Source organism: Limanda limanda, chromosome 17 (assembly GCF_963576545.1).
Source record: "Limanda limanda chromosome 17, fLimLim1.1, whole genome shotgun sequence".
NCBI lineage: Eukaryota > Metazoa > Chordata > Actinopteri > Pleuronectiformes > Pleuronectidae > Limanda > Limanda limanda.
The window spans coordinates 3,492,001-3,510,399 of NC_083652.1; the positions used below are offsets into that span (position 1 = coordinate 3,492,001).

General features: G+C 40.9%; 1 protein-coding gene across 2 annotated transcripts; it reads left to right on the plus strand.

The window, feature by feature from the left end:
* Window positions 1–955: 955 nt before the first annotated feature.
* nfe2l1a (nfe2 like bZIP transcription factor 1a) lies at window positions 956–18,047 on the plus strand. Of its 2 annotated transcripts, none has more exons than XM_061090902.1 (9): window positions 956–1,139; window positions 2,701–3,368; window positions 3,803–3,994; window positions 11,334–11,498; window positions 13,367–13,435; window positions 13,533–13,679; window positions 13,770–13,920; window positions 14,354–15,016; window positions 15,153–18,047. In XM_061090902.1, the coding sequence occupies exons 2-9, from the start codon at window positions 3,081–3,083 to the stop codon at window positions 16,154–16,156; spliced, it is 2,679 nt and encodes an 892-aa protein (XP_060946885.1). In that variant the 5' UTR covers window positions 956–1,139; window positions 2,701–3,080; the 3' UTR covers window positions 16,157–18,047. The 2 variants fall into 2 exon arrangements, with proteins under 2 accessions (XP_060946885.1, XP_060946886.1); XM_061090903.1 differs by having other exon boundaries at window positions 956–1,031.
* Window positions 18,048–18,399: the final 352 nt, after the last annotated feature.

Consider the following 18,399-nt stretch of genomic DNA (forward strand, 5'->3'; position numbering starts at 1 on the left):
TCATTGTTTTGATATGTTGTAAAATAATTGCTAAGCTGAAATGATTTCTCATATAATCGCATCAGGTGTCAAAGGTTCAATACAGGGGCTGTGATGGGAATTTGATTTCCAGTTCGATCTTTGTACTGAATAATTGATGATGTCGTTGTGCAAACATCTATATAGACGTATTTTAATAAGAAAGTCTAAAGTGCTACAACTTCAGTTTGTGTCACCAACATCACATTTACAGTTCTATACGGAAATTAGCATCTTGAAGATTTGATTTATTATTATTAATTTTATAATAGCAATATATGGTTATAGGTATGTACATGTTTATATGGATGGGTTTGTTATGCTGATCAAAAACACATAAAAACTACAATAAACTGGTCAATGTTCAAATTCATTGATTTTTTACAGTTTTTTTCTTTCTTTTCCAAGATAAATGGATTTGTATTTATATATGGATTTGTATTTATATAGCGCTTTTCTAGTCTTGATGACCACTCAAAGCGCTTTACAGTACAGTCTCACATTCACCCATATTCACACACATTCATACAGTGCATCTATTCACAGCACTTTGTTATTCCATGGGGGGCCATTCAGGGTTTAGCATCTTGCCCAAGGACACTTCGGCATTCAGATGGTTCAGACTGGGTATCGAACCGCCGACCTTCAGGTTGGAGGACGACCACTGCCACAGCCACCCCGATAATATAATAATTTTAATACTTTTTTTCATGACCCTGTTTTTGCTGGATATAAAGGCAATAAATATCATTGTTTCAAGTTTTTCATAATATATTGCATCATATAATGCATCATATAACGCATCATATATCCGATCCCCCCCCCCCCCCACACACTTACTTAGTGGGTTTTCCCGGGGAGGAGTTGAATACGTCATGACGGGGTGGTGCTTTAAAGCAGTTGCACCCTCCGTAGCAGCAGAGAAACTGAAGCCGGCACAGAGGCGCTGTCAGACAGCAGCAGAAGCCGAGACTCACCGCCACCTCCTCCACCTCCTTCACCTCCTCAGTCTGGTGAGACTCATCCTTCATATCCTCACTCTGTTGGTTCCAACAGCAGCTGCTTCTATATCTTCTTCTTCTTACTTACTCGCCAGCGGAGGGATATTCCTTTGTTTTCATGTGAGTTCACGTTGACGTTGTTTGTTTGTGTGTAATGTTTGTGTCGCTGTCACTGTTTATCACAGCCACAGTTCACGCCGGACCAACAAGTCTTACAATGTTGCCGCCAGTCTTGCGGCAACATTGTGAGACTTGTTGGTCCGGCTCGTGTAGATTTCCTGTGTTTTCAGAAACACGCAGGAGGAAATCAGGAACAACAACGACAAGCAGACAGAAACTGAGTTAGTTGTACTTGACAAAGTACACATCAGTATAAGGCATGTTAGTGTATTACACAGGGCTCGAATGTATGCAGCCTGTATGTACTATTACATACAGTTACTACATTTCAAGTACTTGATACTTAATACACAACATTTGAACTTTTTATACAAATTATTATTAAAAATAATACTTTTGTTTCTAACTTATTCTAATAGTAATAGAAGGTATTCAAATAAAACGTTACTATTAGAACTAAAATCTGGTAGTGATATTTAACTTCTCATTGACTTTATTTGACCTGTGCAGCTTTACAGAGAGGAGAGCAGGATATTACACCCTGACTGTTGACCAGTGTGGAAATGTCTCTGGGACAGTTTGTGAAAAGATACACCACACACAGCGTGAAACAACAAGGTTAACATGGAAAGAGTTATGACTCTCTAAGAGCTGAGGAAGGGATAAATTACCTGCTGGGTTTGTAGGCTCCACCTTTGTCTATTGTTGACCATGTAACCATGGAATACTGAGACCATAATCTCCTCAGTGCAACACAGTATGAAGTCATTTTTGTCTACACTGGGTATGAGATGATACAGTACAACTATGAGTATAGTTGGTTTTCTGTAAAGCTGGGTATTGTAGTGTTGCCACTACAATTTTGTCAACAGAATATCAGAGCATGAAAAGACAACCCAGTGACTGTTGTGAGGGAGGAGACAGGGCAACTCTGGGAATTACATCATGTGGCAGCAGTGAGTAACCCAGGCAGTGTGGGGCAGGCAGGTGGTTACCAAACCCTTTCAGGAACTAGCTAGAAGTTTCTGAGGGTGTTGCAGCAAGCTTGCTCTGCTCGGCTCTGCCCTGCATGCGTGTCTTTCTGCCTTATCTTCCCACACTCACTGTCAAACCTACAGTTAAACTGCTGCCTCTCTGCAGAGCAGGCCACAGACAACAAAAGACTGGACCTGCTATTATCATCATTAGCACAGTGGTGGCGGTGACATGATAAGTGTATGGCAGAAGACTTTAGCAGTCGTGAACTAGTTGCCTAATAGCTATAGGAGCAGTTGTGAAGTAATGACAGAAGCACAACATAACAATACCATACAAAGTACTTCATGTTAATACAATCATTTTTGTAACCAAACACCATCACAATGAACTCGTTTGAGGTTTGCAGGCATGAAGATTTTCTGTTTTCTGTGATTTCAAGCTGAATGTCTTAAAGAATGTATTGATTAGTTGAGCAAACCATTATCAGATTGAGAGAAAAGCTAAAACATTAAATTAAGTTAACATTCAGCATTGCACATTGTAAGTCTTCTACTCTGAAGTAAATGGATGTATTCTTTCACAGGAAGCGTGGAGTCTCCATGAAGACCAACTTGTGTTTTGGATGAGCCTGTGAGAAGAAGAATCTTCAACAGCAAATCTCCGTTTAGATTTTTATTAATAACTATCAGGTCCAATTTTAAATTAGCATTTAAGTTATAAAAAAAGGACTTTAATTTTAGACTTTTTTTAATTACTGAAGAGATTTGCTAGTTTAGGCCCAGTGTGAATGGGGATTTGAGGGTTCTTTCCCTAGCCCCTCCTCCCTCCAAAGGGAGGTCTTCTTACAGAGCTGTGCCCGACAGAGCTGCTAAGGACCTTACAACTTTCCCAAGAACACTACAAACTGACTGGTGGTGACTAGGGTCCCACCTGTTACTCCTTTGTTTCTCCTCGGAGACAGCAATGGCCATGCTGTGCCTAAAGAAATACTTCACAGAGGGCCTCATCCAGGTGGCCATCCTGCTGAGTCTCTGTGGAGTGAGGGTCGACGTGGGACTGGAGACCTACCTGCCTCCTTCCTTGCAAGAGATGATCCTGGGTCCGACCTCGGCACTGACCCAGACACAGTTCCACAATCTCCGCAACCACTTGGAGGATGGCCACGGCTTGCACCCCAAGAATGTAGACCTGGATGGATTTTTCACAACTAGAAGGCTACTGGGCTGGGTCCGCTCTCTGGACAGACTACAGGTAGGAAACCTGTCAGGCTCTACCTTTAGTTATTATAAGGTTTTGTATTTATCCACATAATATGAATGGCTGGATTAGCACTAAGACTTTCCACCATCGCCTCAGATTCTCATTAATTCACTTCCTTTGAAGCAAAACTTTTTACTTGAATTAAAAAAAGTAAATGCAGTTTCAGATGTTAAATGGAATAAAAGCTAGTTCAAGGGATCTTTTATGGTTCTTCTCGAACTAATTATCAAAAGTTATGAATAAAACTGTTCTCTACTGTTAAACGACTTTAGCTCCACATTTTGAAATGTCACTAAATGTCTTGAACCATGTGAGGTCTACAGGTCCAATGCATGTAATAAGCAGTTTTTGGTTGGATTACCAGCAGGTCCTGTAGTTCATGAGGGGGAAACGAGTGCCAATGTGTTTCTTCACTTTCTCCACAGATTCCTAATGCTGAGCTGGAGACATGGCTGGTCCATAGGGAGCCAGATCCTCTAACCATTGATTGTCCAGATCAGTCCTCCCTGCTGGAGAGAGCTCCTGCCCGGGTGGAGAGAGACTTGATTGGTCTGACTGTGGAGCCTAGACCTGGACTTGGTACCTTGCAGGAAGAAGTGGAGGCTGAAGAAAAAGAGGTACAGCTCTTAATTTTGCACTGTCTTGTTTAGAAAATGTACTGTTTAGAATGTTCTTGAGTAACATCAGAGTTTCACGTTTAAGGATGTTTTATGAGGTCAAATAGTCTTTTTAGCCAAGACCGGGAAAGTTACTACTGTGTTGAGCAGGATTTTTAAATCAACTCATGCAAATCCCACCTTATTTCTAGGAATTATACATTTTATGACCAAAAAACATTGATCTTAAAGGATTTTTAATTAAGTTTTATAACTCAGCTCATTGTTGGTGAAAGGGAAGCAAAATAAAACCAGGTTTTCTCTACAAAAACACTTATTGTGCAAAGAAACAAGCAAAGGTGAACTAAAAGGGGAAATGGGAATAAAAGTGAAAGCTGTCTCGACTGTCGAGCTGTCTTAACCAGTCCTGTTAAACATATTACAATTCTCCAAAGAAAGGGTTAGACACATGGAGGAGATGGGATGTCACGCAGAAAGTTGTAGACTAACTAAATGCTGGCAAGGTAGCAAACTGAAGTCCGAATGAGAAATCTCCCTTAAAAAACAGAAAACTACTGTGGGTTTTGCTGTATAATTCCACTATACAGTTGTTTTGGTTCCCACAAGATATGATATGTGTTTTCATGCAGAAATAGTTATATCATTACTCAATATTAACCAGGTTCCTCAGAGTTCTGCTCAGGTACAAGGGTTCATGATGATAAGTTCAGTTCAGATCAGCTGTGTCTGTTGACATTGACCCATGCCATAGATCTGTGGGATCTGGAGCAATAATCCTCCTTGTGCACAGTTTGACTGCTTTTACAACCGTGATACTCAAGCTTGGTGTCTCTGCCCTTATGGAATAGTTTCCACCCACTTTGTTTGAGACAAACTGTTCCATACAGCAAGTGGTCCAACCGCTTCTGCAGTCAAAACTATTATTAGCTGTTGCACTTGCACTCGAAAGGTTGCAAAGGGTGGGAGTCTAGAATAATGACACATCCGAGTTGAAAAAAATATATTTTTATCCAAATTTTGCTTGGTAAGAATCAAAGAAGAGAGTTTGATAGAGATGTTTCAATCTTGCCTACTTCCTTTCAACACCTCATCAATCACTGTGTTTAGTGGGCATGAAGGTCACATTGACCACATCTAAGAGTAAAGCATACACCCTCACCACTGCAATGTAATCCTCAGCAGCCAATGATTCAAACCGGCAAGAGAAATTAGTCAGTGTCCAATTAAGTTTGAACCATGGCAATTTGGACTTTGTATTATCTCGCATATTTTTTCAATATTGACTAAATCCAAAAAACTTGGCATTTTAATGTAGAATCCATCCATCCATTATGTCCAATGCTTATCCTTAGAGGGTCACGGGGAGCTGGAGCCAATCCCAGCTGACACTGGGCGAGAGGCGGGGTACACCCTGGATAGGTCGATTATCACAGTGACCAACATACAGAGAAATTCAACTCTCACATTCACTCCTACAATTATTTTAGCGTCTCCAATCAACTTAATTCAATCTGCCTGTCTTTGGACTGTGGGAGGAAGCTGTAGTACCGAGGAAAACCCACAGACATGTTGAGAAAATTCAAACTCCACACAGAAAGACCCTGGCAGAACCAGGGAACCTTCTTGTGGCGAGGCAACAGTGTTGACCTCTACACTCCCAGAATCCATACTTTCAAATTCCAAAAACCTGTAGTCTAGATATTAAAATTTAAAGTTTAAAATTACAGCCATACTAGTTCTTGCCTTCAAACATGGTCAGGGTGACTGTGCAAATATTCAGAAGTTTTCAATGGGTGTGGTACTTTCCACTATCACCTTCTTGGTTAAGCAAATAGTAGAATGTAAGTCCATTCAATAGCTGTTGAGATTATTAAATTAAAACCAAAACGTGGGGTGGTGCAAGAATCAAAAAGCAGAGAGATCACCAATGTCCTTGGCACTAATATAAGAAAAGGTTGCTTCTAGAAGTTAAAGTAATTTGTATTTTAAACAGTCTGTGTGTTATATATTAAGTACATTGATTTGAAGATTATAGACTTAAAGATTTAGGAATTAACTAGCTATTCATTTATGAGTTCCTAGTGTGTGAAAGGGTGCTGTTTTTGTCTGTCACCATAACTGACTGTATTGTCACGTGAAATAATGAGTCAGAGTTAGATGAGTCATCAGAAAACCTGCCTCACCATAGATGACCTCACCAGGAAATTGTAGCTGCACCATCAGTACAGTTAACGCACCCTGCTGGTGGGAATATGGTTAAACACATTTAAACAGAGGCACAAACAGCAGCCTGGGTGCTCATCAGTCATGGTGCTTTCACTACTGTAGCTGTATATGTGTACATAGCCCACATTTAATGTCATGGTTTAAGAATAAGCTTGTTAGGGTAGTTGGCCTTCCCAGAAAAAGTATTAGGAAGGGGCAGATGAAGCTTAAGCCGTTTTCAGACATGAGCTCTTGAAAATGTCCAGAAGATTTGGAGTTTGCCTTTCACATGAAGAATGCAGCAGGAGACTATCCGGGTCACATGCAGTCACAACAACAAGAAGAATCAGACAAGGTCTGGTGCCTCGATATAGCATGCAGGTGGAAGAAGTTCATGTCAGTTCTGCTGTTTGTGTTGCTCTGTGTTGACACTAGTGTTGATGTGCTGTCAACACAACACAAATCTCGAATTCCATTGTCTCTCCAAGTCAGAGATAAAGCTTTGAATTTCTGAATTCTGTTAAATTGTTGCATCATCTCTTTAATCTAGTTCCTGATTTAAAGGTTATCTTTGTAATCTACACAAGAAGGAAAGAGGTGATAGACATAGAGGCAAAGAAACAGTTAACACTGTTCTTGATTTCCACCACAATGGCTTATGGTGAACCAAAATTGCAACTCTGAACATGCTGAGCTTGCACTCGTTAATGCTTTTGTTTGCTATGAAGCAATAACAAAGTTTTAATATTGCCCCTTTTGAATGTTATCTATTCTATTTGATGGTAAATGTAGGTTAGTAAGTTAGGTGACCTACCCAGGTGACCTAACTTACTATCCTACATGTGGGTACCCTAAGGAAGGACAAGTGTTATGGATGGAGGCGATCTGTTTGGCACCTCATGTGTGACCTTATGTTCCTGCTTGCATGAGCTTGTACTTTGAGTGCCATTTATTAATGGCCACACCTCAGACATGCCTGGACAAGTTTTGTCCAATGACACCAACAATGACACTTACAGTACCTGACTTATGTTGTGGCCATAAAAGACCTGCTGAAACTGATCTATGGAACTCTGTGTGTATGGAGGGACATCAAAAATAGTTAAAGGAGCCGTTCTTCACCCTTTGGCTTACAGAGTTGAGCAGACATTCTACAGAGTGAAGCTGGATGTAACCTTACTACACTGTACAAAATATTATGCTAAGAAGATACATGTAAATATTTCTGATTGTTGCAACACCAATCATCATTAGCAATGAAATTAACAACTTAAATCACATCATTTAGAATCACACAGTAAAGTGTAACAAAAAAAAACTCCTAAAGACTCCATAAAATGCACTTGGCACAATACAGACCTGGTGCACACAAACAGTCTGTACCATATATAAATAACCTAGATACTGGCCTACATATCCAGCTTGGACACGCACATACAGAAGAGTTCCCATGTGTCAAGCAGAGCAACAAGCTCCATTTACTTGGGAAACTGTTGCATGTGTGCACATATGATATTACATCACTTCAGTTTAGATGTTTGTGGATTTATTTTGGTACACAGCAGCAACAGGATAAAGCCTACATGATATACACACATAGGCTTCAACAATGGCGACAAGGAGGCATATTCAAATACATATTTTGTATTTGTTTGAGTATTTACTTTCACAACAACCTGATAAAGACATTGTTTGTTTGCTTGTCTTTGTAGGAAACTGTATATTATGAGTATGAGTTTTTTTTGTTGTATTTTTTGTGACGCAACTAAGGAAACAAGAATGATCTCTTAATGTGTTGAAAGATGTGAAAAAGCAATTTTGGGACTAAAGCATTTCAGTGTGTTAGGAGCTGCAACTACAGATGAAGCTTAGTGTCATTTTACCACAAACACTCACAGGACATATCAAACCTGATATAGCACACACAGATCTGAGTACACACATCTGCTCCCCTCTCTGCCTCAAAATGAGAGTAAATATTAAAGTGTTGTTGAATTCCCCTCATATCAAATGGCACTCGTACACAGTCACGCATATGCAAAAAATACTTTATTACTTTCCTTCCCGCCACTGACTGGCTTGTTTTGAAACCTGATCACTGGGCTATTGCGCACTGACACACATTTACCTCTTTCAGTTTTGCAATCCCCCTGTTTACTGCAGCTGCAGACACACACCCCCACACTCAGATGCAAAGAGGCAGAGACCCGTAAACTAAGAGCTTCTAACTTGTGCCTCTTTATCCAGATGGTGCAGAAAGAAAACAGAAATTTGCTGGTGCAGCAAACCATTATGAACACATTGCTATGCCTATTAAGTTTCCAGCTTCATGCAAATCAACTAATCTTGATCTCCAATCAGATATTAGATATTTTCTGCAAGGCATGCCTCACATCAGCAGATTTGAACAACACAGACACATTATTTGAGCCCCTAACCTTATTTTTTATAAATATCTTTTAGCTTCATGTCATTAGCTGAGGAGTTCATATACTTTTTCCAACTTAAACTGTTGATGTTTATTGTAAATTGGATGAAGATCTAAATATATTTTAAGACCAGGTATTTTTAAATGCATGTAATTCCAAAAGGTTTAGTTCAGACATGCACTGAACTCCGGATAATCATCTGATATTCTCATGAGGGGGTGTATGTGAGAACGTGCATGTCCAAGTGAGAGGCTCCAGAGTTTCTCCTGCCAGCCCCCTGGTTAAAACTACAGATAATATCCGAATGAGCCCATGTGAGAACACAGCAAGGTATTCCTTGCAGGATTCACTGCGAGCGAGTGGGAATTGATGAAGTTTCTAACAAGAAAACAAATATCTTCCGATGAAAAGCGGAGCCACACACGTAGAAGACACAGGCGAAGATGTCTAGAGAGGTTTTGGTGACATGAGTCTACGCAGGTGCTGATGTGCTGTGAACAAAAACACCAGATCTGCAGAGTGGAATTTATACCTTACATCCTGCCTCTGTCTGCTGCTCCACCCCTCCTGAACCCTCATGAGATGTCTGTTTTGAAACATCTGAACCGATAATCTGCTGCATCGATTATGTTTGAAAGGCAAAACTGGAGTTTATGTCTGAAACAGAATTTTGTTTTTCATGCCACAAGAAAAAGATAATGTGAAAGTTAAGTGTGTAATATTGTATTTGAACATGTCAATCAATCAAATTTTATCTGCATAGCCCATATTCACAAATCATAATTTCTCATAGGGCTCTGTCCTTAACCCTTAACAAGAGTAAAGAAAAATACCATTCGAAATATAGTTCTAGACTGAACGACTAGCTACAAATGTAATATGAAAGATTTTATTACAGGTTTCAATCAGATCTCTGTATTTAACAGGGCACTTGTTTATCTTCTCCAGTTAAAGAGTATTTTCACTCTTTCACATGTAATTTTTCTTGCCATGTTTTTGCAGCTGTTATTTAATGTCCCAAGAGGTTCCATGGGGTAGAGGTTATTAGTCCTACATTGTGTGGTTCACCTCTGGTTAGAGACTGGTGTCACGCTGCTCTACTTCAGCTGTCAACGTTCTGCCCATTTTTTTGCTGTCACACACCTTAAGGCTATGCTGTCCTCAGCTGCCACTGTTCTACATTCACATATAATCTGTACCACTTGAGTTGGCTGACTGAACTCTTATATCCCGTGATTACTGGCTGAACATAGTGTTCCATAGGGTAGTGGTTATGTCTGCTTCACACGCATAATGCCATGGGTTCAAAACCCTGTGAGGCTGTCCTGGCTGCAGAATATATAGTCCAAGTTTGACACAATTGTCTTTGGTCACAAAATGACTGAGGTAAACATTTTATTTAAAGGCTTTTGATGGGATGTTTATGAAGCTTAGACTGTATCCATTCCCAAATCTTCTCACTGCAGAATAGATCCAAACCATTAAATCCTGGTACTGACCTTAACTAGCCAGTGCTGTTCTCTCTCTTTTTCTGCTGTACCTACACAAATTGCAGTGAGAAGACTTGGGAATGGATACTAAGTTACCCATTAGTATCTGGATAAACTAATATCCATATATATGTTTATCCAGATAATCTATATATATATTAGTTTATCCAGATATATATGACTTGTTTTTTTCCCCTCTTGTCATGGGCTTGTTGCCGTTGTCCCATGTGCCCTATGCCTTTGTGAGGGGGCGTCTTTGTATATTTGATTGTTGGAGTTAATATTAATATACAAAGACTCATGACTCATCGTGCGGGAGAGCGTGATGAGCTGCCGTCTATCCCGAGTGTCAAGCTCTGAGAAGGTGTCTAGTTTTACCACTTTGATTTGCTGTGTAGGAGACTGACTTGGCCTAAACCATATGTATGTATATGTATGTTCCAGACTACATACGTTTCAGGCCAGCTGCTTCGGGTCTCTGGGGTTGTCTGTAACCCCAAAGCCAGGTCAGGAGAAGGTTAAAGCTATTCTGAGCCTGGCTGTCTGTCTCTGGGCATAACAGGAGCCTTTACATTCTGAACATACAGATTGATAGTATAGAAGACAGTACCCCAGCATTATACTACCCTATTAAATAGCATGGAGACGTTTGGAGCTCGAATCCCACTCATTTACAAAGGTGTTCATACATTTGCCAAGACATCGCAGTGTGGTCATGTGGAGCAATGTTGTTTCAATTATGTTTAATTATCCTTGATGTCTATCTTGACTGGAGTCCAAATTGACTCGGCATTTATGTAAACATTTGTACACAATATAAGGAGGGGACCAGGAATCTAACAATCACTCACACAAAGCTTCACAAATCCTTTAGAGAGACAGGAGAACCTGCTTATAGAACCACAATCCCATTAACACTCCATCAGTCAGACCTTTTATGGGAGAGTGACAAGATGAAAAACAGTCTTAAGGCACATTTAAGGCATATGTGCTGGACTATATATTGGCCAAGAAATAGTGTAGTGGTCATTACTTCTGCTGTACATGCCGAAGGTCCTGGGGTTGCAACCCAGTGGAACCAGTGCTTTGAAATATCAAGCTGGCCTGTTTAAGCCTTAGCTTACACTGAAGAACTTGCCGTGTTAACTCACTGTTGAGGTCTTTTTGCACATTTGCTTGTCTGACTTGAGCATTTGTCCTTTTTGTCTCAACCAGGAAGAAATACAAAATGAGCTTCATTACAGTGATGATCTGGATGAGAGTGGAGAGGAAGAGGAGGATGAAGAGGACAACATGGCAAGGATGCATAGCCATTACATGAGAACAGAGGGTTCTGACAGCCGTGCTAACAGAGAGTTGACTCACAATGAAGCGGAACAGGTAAGACGTTGTGATCCAAGTCACTTACTAACGTGCAATATCTTGTGTGTTTCATCTCTTTATTGGGAATCATTTACCTTATAAATATTGTTGAAAATGTTCTGATTATTTTGAAATTAATTCACTTGTGCCATAGTGAAAAGGCACATGGAAAAAAATAGTTAAGCAAAATAGAGAACATACAATTTTGCTAGAAACCGAGTGTAAAGCAGAGGGCGTGCGTTCAGTTTGGCATTGGACACAAGTCTTGTATTTTTCTAAGACTTTGAAGCCCTTTGAAAGGACTCTGCCTTAGAGTGCAGTTGCATTTTTCTGTCCAAACCTGTATGCGAGCGAGAGGAAACTAACCGGGCCACACCTGAACCCAACACACATCCTGTCTTCTTTATCTAAACCGACTCAAGCCTGATTCAGTTAATGTTAGTTGGTTAAAGCCCTGAGTTTGTGTCTGACCCTAACACACATGGCCATTGCTTGTTTTATGCTATTACTTCTGTAAAAAAATCAGCCAAGCCAACGTGGCTGACCCAATCCCCCCCCACCAAAAAAAAAATTGTTAGCTCCAGGTGTTCCTAAAAAGTACTTGGCGAGTATAGAGTATGTATAGGCTAGTAGAAGGTATATGTAAACTTGTGTGTGTTAGTCTAGCTGATCAGAGTCTTATATGTTGAAATCAGAGTCAGAAGCTTCATCTTTGAATGCTGGGCCAGCTCAGCAGAATAGAAAATAGGGGGGGACACACTTAGGCAGCTGCATGCTAGGGTGCCTGTTACACTTGGCTTGTAATACATATAGCTGTGTTTAACTATGCGTTACAAATGAAAATTGAAATAAATCCGATATGGTGAAGATGTGAAGACATTTCTTAGTACTGAAAAACCTCCATTGGTGTGTGAAAGAACCCTTACAGGTGAATTTTGAGTCATTCCTCTCATACTGCCACAGGTGGGTTAAGCTGAGACTGCTTTTCGGTAAAGGAAGATTTGTGAGAGGCAACTTGTGGATACCACATCCAAAGACTGAGCATGAATGATCAGAGCGCCTCTATATCTAATTGTGAATGTAAACTCTCGTCATCATTATTTGCAACAGAGTTAAACAGAAATAGATTTTCTAGAGAGACGGAGATTTATTCTCTCAGAAACAAGAAATAGACAGTTTCAAAGTAGCTCTATTTCCATGAATAGCTGCAGGATATGAGAGATGACATTGTGGACAAAAATATTAACTACTGGACGGATTGCAGTAACATTTGATACATGTAGTCAGGGTCTCCAGAGGATTAATCATTATGAATGTGGTTATCCCATGTCATATCCTGTAGCAAGCATTAGGTTGTCAGGTGTGGTTTTGAAATTGGTTGTGATTGCCATGACTTTTATACGGACATCATGTTCTCGACAGGATGTACATTACTTGAACAAGGGTAACAAACCACAGCCCTGCTGTAAACCTCACATTGTCACTAGACGAAAACTCCTCCGAGCATTAACATCTTTGAGGAATTGTATGACTCTCCATTTAAGAGTTATAAGATATTTTACTAAAAGCCAAAAATATCAACTTGTTGGTGGAACTAGAAACATTATCAGGGAGCCCCAAGTTAAGTGGGATTCGTCCTCTGTGGACCGTACAACTCCTTATAAAGTCCCATGATGGCCTATCCATGTTGTTTAGATAGTATAGGCTGGAATGATTGACAGGCAGGCAGGCAGACAGACCAACAGTGCCACCCCTTGAGCTATGCCACTAGCATGGCTAATAAAAGATAGATATTACTGGAGAAGTCAACCAGCTAGTCAAACACAGATAGATGTCTTTTCCATTTCTCTCTAAACCTCTTTTCCTATCTTTTTCCTTATTTCCAGAGTTCCTTTCCCCTTCAGGAGTGTTTGAGGCTCTTGGAGGCAACCTTTCCCTTCACAGAGGAACAAGAGGTATTGCCATAGCCTTCTCTCTTCTTTTCAGTCCGTTCTGATGATTCCTTGTTCAACATTAAACTGTACTTATTAAACTGCTTTTTATGTCCATCAGTTAAGTAATGATGGCGGTAGAGGGGGAGACCTGGGACGTCACCACTCAGGCAGGGAGCCCCTGCTGTCCCCCATCATCCCCACTGATAATCCCACTTTGGACCTGGAGCTTGACTGGCAGGACCTGTTTGCTATTATGGAACCTGAGGTCAGTGGAAGATAGAACAAATGTGAAATTCCATTTAGCAAAAGAGTCAAACAAACAAAACTCGATTGGCTATGTGTCCTTCCTCTCCAGAACACAGATGTTGACACGATGACATCATTGGACGTCTTAGAGTCGAGACCCCCTGTTGAGTCAGAAACTTTTAACCTAAACTGTAACAACCTTGACAACGGCATAACCGCTCATCAGGATGCCCATCTAGTAGAAACTCCCCTGCAGCTTGGTAAGTCCTCAAAATCAATCAGTTTTTCATAACAATTCATCTCACAACTGAGCTGAAATATGGATTCTTGACCTTGGAGACAGCAATTTGACAATAAAAGTCTCAAACGAAGGTCAAACTTATTTATCTACCACATCTCGTAGTTTTCCCTCAATGGATAAAGTGGCTGATTGTTCTGGACATTGTTTAGTTCCACAAATTCCACATATAGACAAAGTGATATTATCTAAATCGTTGTCATGATAATTGAGAAACTCCAATGAAAAACAAAACAAGTTAGAGCTTTTGGTCAATATTTAATATTTGGACCTTTTAAAAACTAGACAAATCTTTTATTTTTTTTATTTTATCAATCTTCCACGAATGCTCATATGAAAAGTTGCATATTCTATAATCGTTTACATTTTACTAAACGACCCCTCTGTCTCTCTAGGTTTCTTGTGGCCTGCCAGCCAGCCCCGGCTCGAGCCAGCCCTTCTCTCCCTCACTCCCAGTGCGGAGTTGGATGATCACACATCAGCCTTCAATACATGGGATGTTTCCAAAAACTCAAACGTGAATACCATACACAGGCCTCCAGATCACATGGATCTCTTGGCTGACGAACCTTCAGAAGATTTCTCAATGGGACAAAATCCAGATGATAACTCGAGTACCTTCAACATTAACCTGTTAGCTCAAGATCCAGTGGATAACTTGGAAGAAAGTCAGAGTGTAGAATATGCTCTCTATCCTGGGGACCTCGCTAGCTTTAACGTTAACTTAAATTCACGTGACTTTACAGCTCCCAGTCCTTCCCTGTCCCCAGACACTAATGATATGACTCAGAACCTTCCGATATCTCCCTCAAGTGCCTTTCTAGTTGATGAGGAAGATGTTGGTGATGAAGATCTCCCTGGCCAAATGAGTGACCTCCTAGAGGATGCTGCCATCTTGGATGAGATGAGATTGTTGGACCTGGCTCTGGAGGAAGGATTCAGTCCAGAGATGGCAGCACGGCTGGAGGAGGAGGGCTACCTTGACACTAACAGGGATGGTGATCACTCTTCCATGGCAGTCACAGAGGATCAGAGTGAACCAGGACAACATCAGCAAGGTAATAAATAGGCATCCAACTAACACTTTGAACTTTCTTTTGTATTGCAAAACTGTGAACATTCCTTTGGGGGCACAATACTAAATTTGAGTCCTCATCGTAAAGCCATAGAACTTACATTGATCTTTGCTTCTAGATGGTGATGAGGAGGACACTGACTCTGGTCTTTCCCTGGACTTCAGCTACAGCCCTGCTTCTCCATGTGCTTCTGATGCCTCGTATTATTCATCTTCCTCCTCGTCTGCATCAAACTCCTCATCATCCTCTATTTCAGATGTAGAAAGTCCCTTCTATGAAGACAAGGAAGAAGATGCTGAGGAAGGATTAGTTGTTTCAGATATGGAAGTGGAGCTGACCATAAAGCAGGAGGAGCTGGATGAGGAGGAGATGGGGGCAGCAGGAGGAGGGTATCCTGAAGACATTAAGAAACTCCTCCCTGTTAACTATGGTGATCACAAGCTGTTAAATGACTTTACTTGGCTTGAGCAGATTGACCATGATCACACATACAACCAGCCCTTGCCCGCCGCCTCCTCTCCATCACACAAGATACCCACCAAACACACTAAATCCTCTCCACAACATCCCAACCCCAGGCATTACCACTACTCCTCTTCCAGACACATCTCTGAGACCAAAATGCGAAGCCGAGATGAACGACGTGCCCGAGGCTTGAAGATCCCTTTCTCCAGCGAGCTGATTATTAATTTGCCAGTGGAAGAGTTTAATGACTTGCTGACCAATTATAAACTCAATGAGGAGCAGCTAAGCCTTATCAGGGACATACGGCGCCGTGGTAAGAACAAGATAGCAGCCCAGAACTGCAGGAAGAGGAAACTGAATGTGCTGCAGGGACTGGAGGACAATGTTTCAGGTTTGAGGCGCCGCCGTACGCGACTGGTCCGAGAGAAACAGGACGCCCTGAGGAATTTGCAAGAAATGAAACGCAGACTGGGCACTTTGTATCAGGAAGTCTTTTCAAGGCTGAGGGATGGAGAAGGAAGGCCACTGGATTCTGCAGAGTACTCTCTTAATTTTGCTCCAAATGGTAGTGTCATGGTGGCTTCACACCAACAAGAAGGATGGGGGCCACTGACGGGAGAAAAAACAGGCAAGAAACAGAGGAACAAGAAGAAGTGAGGAGGGAATATACTCACTGGAGTTCTGGACATTTGAAAAAAAAGGGAGATTTGAGATTCCTTTGAGGAATGATGTGTAGGGATACAGGGATCCTTTGTGGGTGTTAAATGAAGATGTTGAAAGAGAACATTAAATCCTCAAACACCCAAAGAGATAAGTGGCTGGCTAGAGAGGGAATCAAGACGCAGGAAAGCGTTATTTTTATTGTCCTGATGATGTTGTTGATAAGTCAAGCTTTACTCGAAGATGAGTTGCTCTCCATTCGTCACTACAAACATTTTTCTACACTGGAAAAAGACTTCCAACTCTTGACAGGCGTGGGATTCAACTGGAATAAATTTGGGATGTCTGTACTCATTGGACTCCAAATAAAAGACAATTGATGATCTGGGACCATCATGAAAAACAAACAGCTCTATGCCTATGCAAAACCTTGCTCTCCTCACATCAGCTGCCCGTGAGAAGGGACAATCCAGCAGGCTGACAGCAGGCTGGACCCTGGCTGTCGACTAATTCAGCCAAGTGCAGACAATGACAGAGCCACCAAAGATAGATTGCTGGCATCACTTCAATGATGCAGAAGGACAGCTGATTGACGTGGCAGCACTTATAATTCACACCTAAAATACCAATGTTAGAAGGTATGATGAACTAACTGAGAAGAAAGTGGGATATGTCAGTATTCATCACGTGATTCAGCTGTGAACAAAGCAAGTGATGGAAGGCAGACAATGAAGAATTTAGTGGACAGGGAGCGTGGATCCCCACACCTGGCCACTCACAGCCGATATAGGCTGTTGGACACTCCCTCCAATTTACTGTTATGTTGAAGAGGTACAATGTAAAGTCTAAAAAACCCGGTGTACAAATATTTAAGGCTTTTAGGGTTTTGGAATCGCAGATAGAGCTTTTTGGTTATACACTGTTTAACTGAATGAAGAATGATTCATTTTCTGAAGAAGTTGTGTCGGCATTGATTTTCATTTCCTGTCAACTGAAAGCATGATAGCAGTGGGTTTTAACTGTGCCTTTTTAAATATGTGGATTTGGGTTTTTACAAATTTACCACATATCAGTCTCTGTGAAACTGTAGCACTCCTGGTGCCTGTTCCAAAGAAGATGGCAGGAATCTGTTTTCCAAATGTAGCAGAAGGGGGGGGGGGGGCATTAATGAAACCTACTGTCATAGCAGGTCTATAAAATATGGGATAAATACACCAGGAGTTTTGAAGCCATTAATGTTCCTGTATGGGGGTTGGGGATATGGAAGGTGTAAGATTTATCACAAGTATAGATTTAAAGAAATTACAAATGATAGATTTATAACATCAGGTCTTCAAGGATAGTGGGGGGGTTTTGAAGTTAGCGTGTCACCCTCTGGTGGTTGTAGAAATAGCTGAGCAAGACCGAACTCATTAGAGAGCAATTATTAGTACACAGAATTGGCAGAAGTTTGACCTGTTGGTGCTAATAAACTTTGACATGAACGTACAGGGGAAGTATTTTATTCAAAGATAGTTTTTTCCCCCTTTACAGTACACAGTCAAAACACATTTTCAGTTGGTGATACATTAATTATTAAGACAAAAAAAAACTTGATGCTTCACTTGGCGGATACCTCGTTAATAAATCATATTCAGTCTTCATATAAACCTGTGCCCGTTGAAGAGCAGAGGCAAGTAAATGGAATGAATTTGCTTACACCAAAATATAAAGATATTTTGACGGTGAGAACTTTGAAACCTGCATGCATGCCTCACATCTTCAGATGGAACAAGATATATTCATTGTTGTGGTTGTTAAGCATTTTTATTTGTGTTTGCCCACTGTGCCTGGTTGTATTCAAGGACATGCACCTCAACTTTTGTAATATTAAAACCTTATTTCCTTCTCTTGTGTTTACATGGTTACAAAAACGGGTATCAGCGCAAATGTTGCGCATTACAACTGCGCCTGTGTGTTTAAATGGTGAATGGTCTGTATATTAAGTGCTTTTCTAGTATTGGTGACTACTCAGACACGGTCAGCGCAGCCATCAGGGGAAATTTGGGGTTCAGTATTATCTTGCCCCAAGGACACTTGGGCATGTGGGATCAAACCACTAACCCTCTGGCTAGAGGTCAGCCTGCTCAACCTCCTGGACCACAGCCGCCCCACCGAGCTTCAATTATGTGTATAACCAGGACAGCTGGCAGAACTTGGCAATCAAATGTTGACTGTATTAACAAAATATACACTCTTGT

Bases quoted from the DNA above. Each gene is read 5' to 3' on its own strand.
- nfe2l1a (XM_061090902.1), top strand. From the start codon at position 3,081: ATGGCCATGCTGTGCCTAAAGAAATACTTCACAGAGGGCCTCATCCAG. The intron at 3,995-11,333 runs GTACAGCTCTTA...TGTCTCAACCAG, and splicing joins TGGAGGCTGAAGAAAAAGAG to GAAGAAATACAAAATGAGCT. The intron at 13,921-14,353 runs GTAAGTCCTCAA...CTGTCTCTCTAG, and splicing joins AGAAACTCCCCTGCAGCTTG to GTTTCTTGTGGCCTGCCAGC.